This window comes from Cyprinus carpio, chromosome A18 (genome assembly GCF_018340385.1).
Source record: "Cyprinus carpio isolate SPL01 chromosome A18, ASM1834038v1, whole genome shotgun sequence".
NCBI lineage: Eukaryota > Metazoa > Chordata > Actinopteri > Cypriniformes > Cyprinidae > Cyprinus > Cyprinus carpio.
The window spans coordinates 7,771,178-7,783,185 of NC_056589.1; the positions used below are offsets into that span (position 1 = coordinate 7,771,178).

At 33.4% G+C, this 12,008-nt stretch overlaps 1 protein-coding gene and 1 pseudogene across 1 annotated transcript; one reads left to right on the top strand and one right to left on the bottom strand.

The window, feature by feature from the left end:
* The first annotated feature begins 81 nt into the window (after positions 1-81).
* On the top strand, positions 82-3,766 carry LOC122134055 (annotated as a pseudogene).
* Positions 3,767-4,163: 397 nt separating this feature from the next.
* On the bottom strand, positions 4,164-6,310 carry LOC109096937 (trafficking protein particle complex subunit 2-like). Its single transcript, XM_019110632.2, has 4 exons — positions 6,120-6,310; positions 5,802-5,952; positions 4,661-4,746; positions 4,164-4,566 (listed from the first exon to the last, which is right to left on the bottom strand). Exons 1-4 carry the CDS (start codon positions 6,210-6,212, stop codon positions 4,468-4,470), a joined length of 429 nt encoding a protein of 142 aa, XP_018966177.2. The 5' UTR covers positions 6,213-6,310; the 3' UTR covers positions 4,164-4,467.
* Positions 6,311-12,008: the final 5,698 nt, after the last annotated feature.

A 12,008-nucleotide genomic window follows, 5' to 3' on the forward strand; every position in this document is an offset into this window, starting at 1 on the left:
GATTTACTCAGCATTCAGATGTTTCTCAGGAGGAGGAATTATTTATTTATCTGAAAAAGGTTTAATTAATGTCAAATACTAAAATAAATATTCTATGGAAATGCACATTAACAATGTAGTTGATCTAAATTACACTATGATTTATATACAGGCCTCTATTTTTAATTTAAGAGATTTAATCATAGAAATAAAAGGCATATAGGCTAAAATGAACAAGTTTGAAATGTTGTGTCAATAACTTAATGAATTATAATTAATTTAAATAATTACAGCAGACTTCTGTCCCGATTCTCAGGGATTCATCTTACCTCAAAGTGTCTTCAACTTTAACAGTACGAATATGAATCAGCTTCAAGCACCTGAACTCTGCTGTTTATGAAGCAACACGTCACGTGATCGACTATCAGCCAGCGGGGTCACATGACACTCCGCAGCCAATAGGATTGCAGGAGTGCGGCTCCATCAGAGAGCAGAGGAAGAGTCCCGAAACTCGTCATGTTTCTCTTTATTGCTTGTTTTGTTTCTTTTTCTCGAATCGAGATTTCCGGTCGCTGAAGCCCGATGTGTTCAGAAGCAGCTGCAGGTGAGACTGAGTCGCTTTCAGCTCAAATCTTCGGGTTTAAAGCTCCAGTTCTCAGCATTACAAACACAGATCTGTTTATTTCCTTCTGACTGATTCACTTTGTATCGGTTTCGTCTCAAGTTCATCAACTCAGCGCTCATTCATGACTTCGGTGGGTTTTCATTTTAATTTCATTATTAGAAATGACGTCGTCGTTGTTTGTTACACGTTTTTCCATAAAATCTCTTTCATTTGCGTGCAGTTCCGTAAATAAATAAACAGAATATCATAAAAACGTCATATTTCATCTCAAAATGGTTACTTATATAATATGCCATTATTACAAATTATCATTACCGTGATGTGTACAAATTATAATATATTATTAATAATAGCAATACAGTAACAGTAATATGATATTATAATAATTAGAATTTTAATACATGAGTATATTGGTTGTATTTTATATACTTTGCTTTCCTTATGCTATATATATATAGAGCTGGGCAGATTACTTACTAATTGTAATCTGTTACTGATTCCAAATTACATGACAATAATAATAATAATAACAGATATAATGTGCTCTATGTAAAGTATTTCTGTAACACAACTCACTTCAGCATAAAAAACTGTAAATGTCCATTAAATCGAATAATTTATGCAAACAACACATTACAATATTAAGTCTCTATTGCGCAAATCTTAATTTGACTGGTCTCGTATGTTTGGGATAATATTTCATATTTAGCAGTGTTTTTTTTTTTTTTGTTCTAGATTTTGAATGATGAATTACGTGAGGCAGTAAAGGTAAGCTCATTTCTCTCTCGTTTTCCTAAATGTTGCAGTAACTCACATTCATAACGCTAAAGCCCCAAAATGGCTTTTTTTTTTATTCAACCAAAAAAAAAATTGTCATATTATTGAAATTTAATATAACGATTTTCTGTGTGAATATGTGTTAAAATATTATTTATTTCTGTGATGCGCAGCTGTATTTTCAGCATCATTACTCCAGTCTTCAGTGTCACATGATCTTCAGAAATCATTCTAATATGATGATTTACTGCTCAAGAAACATTTCTGATTATTATCAGTGTTGAAAACAGTTGTGCTGCACAATATTTTTGTGGAAAATTATATTTTTATTCAAAGGTTTAGGGACTGTATGATTACAAAAAATAAAAATTATAATTTTTATTCACCAAGGATGCATTAAATTGAGCAAAAGTGACAGTAAAGGCATTTATAATGTTATAAAGATTTCTATTACAAATAAATGCTGTTCTTTTGAACTTTCTGTTCATCTGTGAATCCTGAAAAATAAAATGCATCACAGTTTCCACAAAAAATATTGTGCAGCACAACTGTTTATAACACTGATAATAATCAGAAATGTGGGAAAGTCGTGGCCTAATTGGTTAGAGAGTCGGACTCCCAATCGAAGTGTTGTGAGTTCGAGTCTCGGGCCGGCAGGAATTGTGGGTGGGGGGAGTGCATGTACAGTTTCTCTCTCCACCTTCAATACCACGACTTAGGTGCCCTTGAGCAAGGCATCGAACCCCCAAATGCTACCCGGGCGCCGCAGCATAAAAATGGCTGCCCACTGCTCCGGGTGTGTGTTCACAGTGTGTGTGTGTGTTCCCTGCTCTGTGTGTGTGCACTTCGGATGGGTTAAATGCAGAGCACGAATTCTGAGTATGGGGTCACCATACTTGGCTGAATATCACGTCACTTTTCCTGTTTTCTTCTTGAGCAGGTAAATCATCATATTAGAATGAATTTCTGAAGATCATGTGACACTGAAGACTGGAGTAATGATGCTGAAAATACAGCTGCACATCACAGAAATAAATTACACTTTAACTCATATTCAAACAGAAAATGACTATTTTAAATTGTAATAATTTTTCACAATTTCTGCTGTATTTTTTTATTAAATAAAAGTGAAAACTGCTTTGGTGAGCAGAAGAGACTTCCAATTTATTTTGGAGAATCGTGACTTATTTCAGAAATATGAAAGACATAGTGTTAAAAATCTCCCTGAACTTCCGTTCACAGGACGAGGAACACAAACACCATGTCATCTCAATCATCTCTTCTTAAAGTCATCCTCCTGGGCGACGGTGGAGTGGGAAAGAGCTCGCTCATGAACCGCTACGTCACTAACAAGTTCGACGCCCATCTCTTTCACACCATCGGCGTGGAGTTCCTCAATAAAGACCTGCAGGTGGACGGCCGCACGGTCACGCTGCAGATCTGGGACACGGCGGGTCAGGAGCGATTCCCCGCAGCTTGCGGACACCCTTCTAAACCGCCGCGGCTTCCGACTGCTGCCTGCTGACCTTCAGCGTGGACGACAGCCAGAGCTTCCACAACCTCAACAACTGGAGGAAAGAGTTCATCTACTACGCCGACGTCAAGGAGCCCGACGGCTTCCCGTTCGTGGTTCTGGGGCAACAAGGTTGGACGTGACGGAGAGGCAGGTGACCCAGCGACGAGGTGCAGGAGTGGTGCAGGGAGAGCGGAGGATACCCGGACTTCGAGACCAGCGCCAAAGACGCCACCAACGTCGCGGCTGCATTCGAGGAAGCCGTCAGAAGAGTTCTGGCTTTGGAGGAGCGACACGAGCATTTGATTCCAACAGACACCGTTAACCTGCACAGAAAGCCTCGCAGCAGCACGCGGTGCTGTTAACAGACCAGAACGACCTCCATTAGTGAAGCGTCTGCGTTTTATTTGAACATGCACTTACTGGGATACATGCACTTCCTCCTAAACACTGGGTTTGCTCTCAATTGGGTGGTTTCTTGTATCTGAACTGAACTTCTTGAATTTAAATGATTCTGTGCATTCAGATGTCTTATATATATATATGTATGTGTGTGTGTGTGTGTGTGTGTGTGTGTGTGTGTGTGTGTCTTATGGGATTTGAGCGGGTTACTGCATAGACGGATATTATTTTGTCTTGCATGGCAGTTAAATAGTGAAGAGCAAATGCAATAAATGCAAAAACATGCCTTTTTTTTTCATTAAAAATATCTAAACGTCCTTAAAACGATAGGAGTTTTTTTGAGAAGTGCAGCTGTGTAAGACAGTAGCACTTATTTTCCACTAACATATTTTGAATTTATTTGTCTTACCTCATAGGCAAATCATTTAGTTTCATTTTAAGTAAAAAGAAAAAAAAAAAAAAAAATATATATATATATTATGCATTATGTGAAAGCGGGTCTATCACATGTTGTTTGATTCTTAAGTAAATGCATCTCGTTTTAAGGATGTTTAGATATTTTTAACTGGAAAAACAAGACATGCAGTTTTTTTTTTTTTTTCTCACGTGTGTGCGTTTTGTGATTTTTCTTTTCCTATAACTGTGATTAACTTATGCAGGGCGGCTCTGGGGGGGCGTTCATACGCTATGTGATCATTTCTAATATATATATATTAACATAATTATGTAGAGAGTGCCAATATATACACAGTACTTAAACTAAAAATATGGATGAGGTGAAGGGTTTAAGCTCGTACTTTGAAAAGAAGCACTAAGATCTCAATATAGTAGATTGTTAAATTGAAATTAAAGAAGTGTTGAACAATACTTGATGAGATTGTTTAATTGTTTCAAGGTTATTACTGGACGACGGTAATGTACACAATCATCATGCAGTTGACCACAGGTTATAGATGTTGTATTTTAAAGGTTTAGTGTGTAATTTGTGCAGAATGCATTGCTGTGTGATGCTTTAAACATCTTTATTCAGACACATCTGTCGTACAGCAGCAGGTGAGAATGTGAACGTAAACAACTGAAACGTTAAATATGTATCTGACAGTACAATCAACACGCCTGTATATTTCTGCATGACAAGAATGCAAAAACAAGAGTACATGTACAAAATGAATCAACTGAGCAGATGCTTCTTCCCAAGAAACTGCACTTTCCTCTCGAAAGCTGTGGAGCGAATCGGTGCGTTGGCTTCGTAGAAGGGATTCATGGCAAACTGGGTAAAAACACACACAAAATGTTTTCTAGATAAATGCAGGGCATTCGTACGGTACTGAAATATCACTACACGGATTAATATGTGCTTTTACCTTGATGTACAGATCATAAACATCATTAAAGAAGTTCTTGATTCCGTCCTCTTGCCGGACGTCATGGAGCATAATGAATCTCATATGTATGCAGGGAAAGTTAAGGAATTCTGAATTAAACGGATCTGTTCATTATGGGTGAGTCTGTGTACTGTCTGTGTTAAACATTTATTAGCCTTGTAATAATAATAATCTTTATGGTTATGAGCGGACTAGCAGGGATACTCTGTTATACAAAACAATTGCAAATAAATATAAAAATGTGGAAAATACCATTTTTAAAATTGTAATAAAAATTGTAAAAGCAAAATTTCCTAGAATATTCTCAGTTTTTATAGAGTTAAAAAATATTTACAGAAAATCAGAGTTATTATAGTTAATTAAAATTAATTGAAAATATATATTTTTTGTTTTTAATAAATTTTTCAGTTTTAATTAAAATTGCAAAGCAGAATTTCCTAGAATTTTCTGTTTTATAAAAGTACAAAATATTTACAGAAAATCAGAGTTATTATAGTTAACTAAAATTAAAATTAATTGAAAATATGATTTTTCAATTTTAATATATTTTTCACTTTGAATTAAAATTGCAAAGCAGGCTTTCCTAAAATTTTCTCAGTTTTATAGTTAAAAAATATTTACAGAAAATCAGAGTTAGTATAGTTAAATGAAAATTAATTGAAAATATAATTTTTCAATTTTAATATTTTTTTTCAGTTTTAATTAAAATTGTAAAGCAGAATTTCCTAGAATTTTCTGTTTTATAGAGTTAAAAAATATTTACAGAAAATCAGAGTTATTATAGTTAACTAGAATTAAAATTAATTGAAAATCTAATTTTTCAATTTTAATTTTTTTTTTCAGTTTTAATTAAAATTGCAAAGCAGAATTTACTAAAAATTTTCTCAGTTTTATAGTTTAATTTTTTTTTTTTTTTTTTTTTTTTTTTACTCAAGCAAAAAAAAAAAAAAGTCACCAAGGCAAAATTTCTAATTTTATTTAATTAAACAATGTACTTAACAAAAATTTAAAATGTAATATATATATTCAAATTAAATATATTAAAATGTATACAAACATTCAAATGGGAAATAAAGAGACTGATTTATTTGGCTGTGTATTGTGTGTTTGATGAGGATATGGCCAGCAGTGACGAAGGCGGACACGAACCACTCGTTGAATTTGTCCACGGTCTTCAGGTACATGCTGCTGGACTGCCACTGCCACATGTTCTCATCCACCAGATCCAGAGCAGCATGAGCGATGAACTGGTTCAGATGTCTGTGGTCCTCCCTGTCACCACACACACACACACACATACACACAGACACACACCACACACACACACACACACACACCCACACACACACACCACACACACACACACACACAGTCAGCATCAGCGCAGTGCTGTAACTGTAATGTTCTTCATCTTCTTCATCATCATCATCAGACTCACCTTCGCTTCGGTCTTTCCCGGAGGGAGAAACTCCAGCTCAAACACGGGGTTATCATGATGACCCACCATAACGAAGTAAAAACTCCCCGACATCGTTAATAATCAGAGCTCCGAGCGGTCAGTTATTGAATATTAATATTCATAAACACTGAGGAGCATGTAAACACATCTCACCACCGCGGTTATGACGTCCGCTCGGTCGGCGCTTTTTTTTTTTCAGAAAATATACATTCTAAAAATACCTCGTTTAAAACAAATACTAATACTGTAAGATCGCAAAGCGAATATTGTGGAAATGACTAAATAAACCCTGAATTAGAGCCGACGGGAGCATCGGAGCATCAGAACGCGATCATAAAGAGTCCGGTTTTCCGGTGGGTTGACCCAGCTGCCGGACAACAACAGCCAATGAGAGAGCGTGAGAGAGTGTTACGTTCATTAGGACGGATCGACACAGGTTGGTTTGTTGTGTCGGTGTGGGATTTTTAAAGCGCTGCGGCGCGCCGCTGCCTAAGGAGCGGACCGCGGCGCGTCTCTGATCGATTAACGCTGCGAATATCGATCGATCCGATCAGCACGAACGATCGTGCCTGTGAGTAAAGAGCAGAGTTTGTCTGCGGATGAGATGCGACAGAAGCTCTGTCAGACCCTCAGAGCCGCGGGGCTCCTGCACGTGCGCTGAAGGTCAGACAGTTTCCTCAGATCCGAATTCATTATTATCTTAATAAGTCAACATAACCCGAGACACAGAGCTGTCTAACCATGAAGCTTACTCTGCATCTATCTATCTATCTAGCTAATTAATCTAGCTATTCTATCCTGTTTGTTTCCTGTAGTGGTTGTCGATCTTGAACGATTCGTATTTCAGTTCATTTGAACTAATCTTTAATGTGGCTCGGAACGACGAGTCTTCTCGGGAGTGGATTCGTTCAGCGAGGGTCCGGGATGATTGGGTGGATCTTGATAGACCAAAACTGGGGTTCAGATCTTCAACAAAAGCCATTTTTTAGACTGCAGAAGGTTTTAACAGAAAGCTAGTATTCATGTAACAATATAAACTTGATAATGGTGAATAACTTAAAACTCGGAAAAAAAAAACAAACAAACAAAAAAAATTCCTGTGCAACAAGATATAAATATAATTCTGCAATAATCACTTTTTTTTCATTCACTTTGTTTTTTCAACTTTCACTTTAATCACTCCAGCAATTATACGAGGGTTTTTTTCGGGGCCGCCCTGATTGTCGAATTTGAGGCAATTATTGGGGTTAATTTGTGGTCAAGCAATGCAAGGTTGACGAAATCATAGCTATGATTCAGAGACTTAAATTGATTCATAAATAGGGACATTTTAAGAGCGGAGTTCACTCGGGAAATGAATCACATCATTGCTAGTGGGGAAAAAAAAAAAACAATCCTTTTCCTGTCTGAACACTCTCGTACTCACGAGACGAGGAAGAATCATGAAGTTAGTCTAAAGACATGATCTTAAGGAAACATGACGGACATATAAAACATGCATAAACATTAAATTTTAATTTAATTTAAATTAACTTTGTATTAGATCTCTGTTTTAATTCTGTTGGTTTGATGTCACAGTCCACACAGAACCCATCACCGACCCCGTGCCACCACAACCCTCATTTCACTAAGCTGAACCTCTAATTTAAATATTGTTTAAAATACTTTCTAATCATCACGGATGCGTTAAAATTGCTCAAAAGTGACAGTAAAGCATTTATAATGTAATCAAATAGGTTATTATTTTAAATAAATGCCTGTTTCTTATGAACTTTTCTATTCATCTGTGCATCATGAAAAATAAAATATATTCAAGGTTTCCACACAAATATTGTGCAGCACGACTGTGTTCAACATGATAATAATCAGCAATGTTTCTTGAGCAGCATGATCATCATATTAGAATGATTTCTGAAGATCATGTGCACTGAAGACTGGAGTAATGATGCTGAAAATACAGCTGTGCATCACAAAAATAAATTACAGTTTAACAGAGATTCACACAGAAAACAGATATTTTAAATAATAATAATAATTCACAATTTTTACTGTATTTTTGATCAAATAAATGCAGCAGAGTGAGCAGAAGAGACTTCTTTCAAAAACATTAGAAAAATCATACCCACCCCAAACTGTTGAACTCTAGTGTTCATAATTAGATTTTATTTCTATATTTTCTGTTTCCATTTTAACTTTAGTTTGTGAGTTTTGTTCAAGTCATTTTCTTGTTGTGTTTTTGATTTTTTTTTTTTTTTTTTTATATATTTTTTTTATATTTTTTTTGTTTTTTTTTGTTTTTTTTTTTTTTGTTTTTTTGTGAAAAAAAAAGAAAAATGTTGTCTTGGCAACGTGAAGTGTAATTACTCTTGTCATTTTAGTTATTTTAATAATTCATCTTATTTCAGCTAGATGCAAAGGCAATTTCTTATTTTCACTTTTTTATATTTTATTTTTGGTTAATGTTTATTTTACTTACAAGTAATACAATTTTATTTCAGCTAGATGGTTTATTTTATATATATTTATATTTTATATTTTCTGTTCTCATTTTAATTTTAGTTAAAGTTTTACTAATTCTGTTGTGTGTTTTTATAATTTTTTATAATTTTTATTATTTTTTTGTATTTTTTTTTATTTTGTTTTTTGTTTTTTTTTTTATTTTATTTATGTTTTAGTTTTTCAATTTTAGTACCTCAATCTAGACTAAACCAAAATAGAGAAATAAAATAAGCTGGAAATAAAAGTTTGTTATTTCTTTTTTATATAATTTTTTTATTTTTATTTTAAGGTATTTTTTTTTTTATTTTTTTTTTTTTTTTTTTGTTTTTTTTATTTTTTATTTTTATGATTTATTAGTTTTTTTTTTTTTTTTTTTTTTTTGGTTTTTGTTTTTAGTTATTTTAGTTCTTCTCATTTTTTTCCTTTAGTTTTTTAAATCATATTAATATTTAAAATTAATTTTAATGTTTATTTTACTCCTTGTTTTAAGTAATTAAACTTTTTTATTGTATGGTTTTAATTTAGTCATGATAATAACCCTGATTCAAACCATAAACACAAGGTTTCAGAGAAAGAACCCCGATTCAATGAGAGTCCAGTTTCTCAAGAAATACAGTACCGTAACCATAAGGCAATTTTAAATTCCTCGTTGTGCAAGAATGACTATGATCCACTACTGTTCCTTTTCCTGTCATGAAACATGAATTCCAAGTACACCCACCTATCCATGGTTTTACTTCGATAATTATCATGGTAGTAGTGGTGTCCCTGAATCCATACCGTTACTGTACTGTTGATGAGTACTGTTGCTGGAGCCCGAGCCACTCGGGTGGAAAAGGCATTTAGCTATGACTCAGAGTTGAATCTAAAACTGAAAATGCACTTCTGTGACGTGCGGGTTTAAAATTTCACATCGACTTGACCCGTCCTTGGTGACTTCTGTCTCTTCGCTTCTCTCACACTTCTTTCAAGCGGTACCAAGCCGAGGAACAAGCTTCTGGGGGCAGAAAGGTGATTGATCCAGAGGGTCCTGTGACATGACGGAGCGCAGTTGTGTGGAGGAGACTGATGTGCCAGGAGGTTTCCCCTCCACACACAGACCATTCTATATGAAGCTGAAGCAGGACCTCCAGAAACACAACAGGCAGGGATTGCAGGTCAAGGGCATGAAGGAGACCAGAGACATTTTCAAGATTTCCTATACTTTTTACTATTTTTAAAAAATATATTTTTAGGATCTTTTATTTTAATTTTATTTCTTTACTATTCATATCATTTATTTTATATATGGTATTTAGTTTAATGTGGCATTTTTGACATTTTCAATGACAGGAGGAGATTTATCATACATATTTTTTTTTAATTGCATCAGTTTTTTTTTCTTTTTCAGTAGTATTTTTTTGATGATATTCTTATAAGTTTTAATAATTTATTTTCAGTTTTAAGTTTTCTTTAGTATATTCAATAGTACTGGAAGTTTTAAGTTGGTTAATTGAACAAATTTTTCAGGTCCAATTTATATATTTATATATTTTATTTTAATTTATTTTTACATTTAGGATAATTTTTTTTCATTTTTCTATTATTATTATTTTTAAATGTATTTATCTATATTCTACATTAATTTATTTATCTATTCTCTCTCTCTATATATATTTGCTCATATGTTGATTCTAATTGTGATTACTGCAATACAGTATATTGTTTGTGGTATTTAATTTAATTTATTTGATATTAAACTATTAAAATTGTAGTCTATATATTTAGTATCATTATTTTTTTTTATTGAATCAGTTTTTTAATTTATATATTTTTTATAGCTATATATATATAATCTTTAAAACTTGTTCATTTTGTCATGAGCAAAGTATAATACAGTTTTTGTCATTTGATTTTGAGCTGAAAATCTGAGCTGCAGCTGCTCTGGGAACAGGTTTCTCCTGGCCGGTCTTAAATCTTTAAATTTTTATATAATGTATATTTTTTATTTGTAATTCACTAATGATTTGTATTACACTTTGACTTGAATAAATTTGATATCTTATGTTAATGTTCTGCTGTTGTGTTTCATTCAGTGACTGAGAACATCATAATTTACACAAATATAATGACACACAATAACAAAGGCTGCTGATTGATTAAAAAGACGACTCATTGAGACTCAGGAAGTCTTTTATTCTGTTTTATTGTTTAATTATTAATTATGATGATTGATTATTGAGACTAATGATTTATTTTATGGAAGTCTTTTATTCTGTTTTATCATCAGTGGTCAGTTTTGGGCAGTTTGTCAGCTTCACAGTGAATCCCAGGATTGAACAGATCCAGAGTCACTGGTGAATATTACCAGAGTTTAAAGCGTAAGATGCATGAATTAGTTTAAACATTTCCAGAAATGTAAAAATAAAAAAAAGTATTGGGGCTAATAGAGGAGTATTATATAAGCAGTCTGGGCAAAATAATTTGTAATTTTTTTTTTCCTTTTTTTTTTTTTTTCAAAATAGTAAAAACTAAGGGAATCCCATAATATGATTTAAAATTTTTGCGGAGTATATGTTAGTTAGAGTGTTTTTTACAGAATTCATATATGACGCTTACATCAAACCAAACGTGGACCTAAAACATCTCGAAGGAAAACAACACGGCTAAAACTTAAAATCTGGCAAATGCTGCCTACAACACATCAATACAAATGATGCATTTCAAACGTACTATTACAAAATAAAAACAAAATAATAATAATAAATGAAGAATAATGACAAAAGCCCAGAGGTGAGCAGCTGCAGTATGTTACACTTTACAGAATTTGGTACAAACAAAGTTGAGTAAAATAAAATAAAAAACAACCCTCCAAATCTCTTTAATACAAACAAGTATTCGTAGTGAGATTCGTTAAAGATTATTGCATTACAATAATTACAATTTAATGAGAATTACAAAACACCCTTCCATTAGCATTAAATTAATGTGCATTTGGAGGCTTCATGCAAAATATAATTTCTTAAATTGGTCATGTTTTGTCATTATTTATTCATTCGTGCATGAGTACACACATTGTATTTTTGTTCTTAATATCACAGGTTCAATTCTGTTAAAAGTGATGGGGCTGACTTTCTGAGCTGGAACTGAGTATTCACACCGGATCTATTGTCAGTGCCACAGGTTCAATTCTGCAAAGTGAAGCTGAATTCTGAGCTGGACTGATTTCACACAGATCTATGAAGTGAGTAACAGTGTAATGTGAGGTAGTGTGAGCTTCTGACCTGCTTACAAACACATCAGTATTTCATAAAGATTTTTTTTTTTTTTATTTTTTTATTCAATTGTTTTGTTTTGCAAAAGATAAATGTATGCAATGGAAGCTGTTTC

What these genes read in the sequence shown, in the direction of transcription:
- LOC109096937 (XM_019110632.2), bottom strand. Translation starts at nt 6,212, where the DNA reads ATGTCGGGGAGTTTTTACTTCGTTATGGTGGGTCATCATGATAACCCC. An exon ending in CGCCTTCGTCACTGCTGGCC is followed by an intron (nt 4,747 to 5,801) that starts ATATCCTCATCA and finishes TTCCCTGCATAC; the next exon opens with ATATGAGATTCATTATGCTC. An exon ending in TTTATGATCTGTACATCAAG is followed by an intron (nt 4,567 to 4,660) that starts GTAAAAGCACAT and finishes GTTTTTACCCAG; the next exon opens with TTTGCCATGAATCCCTTCTA.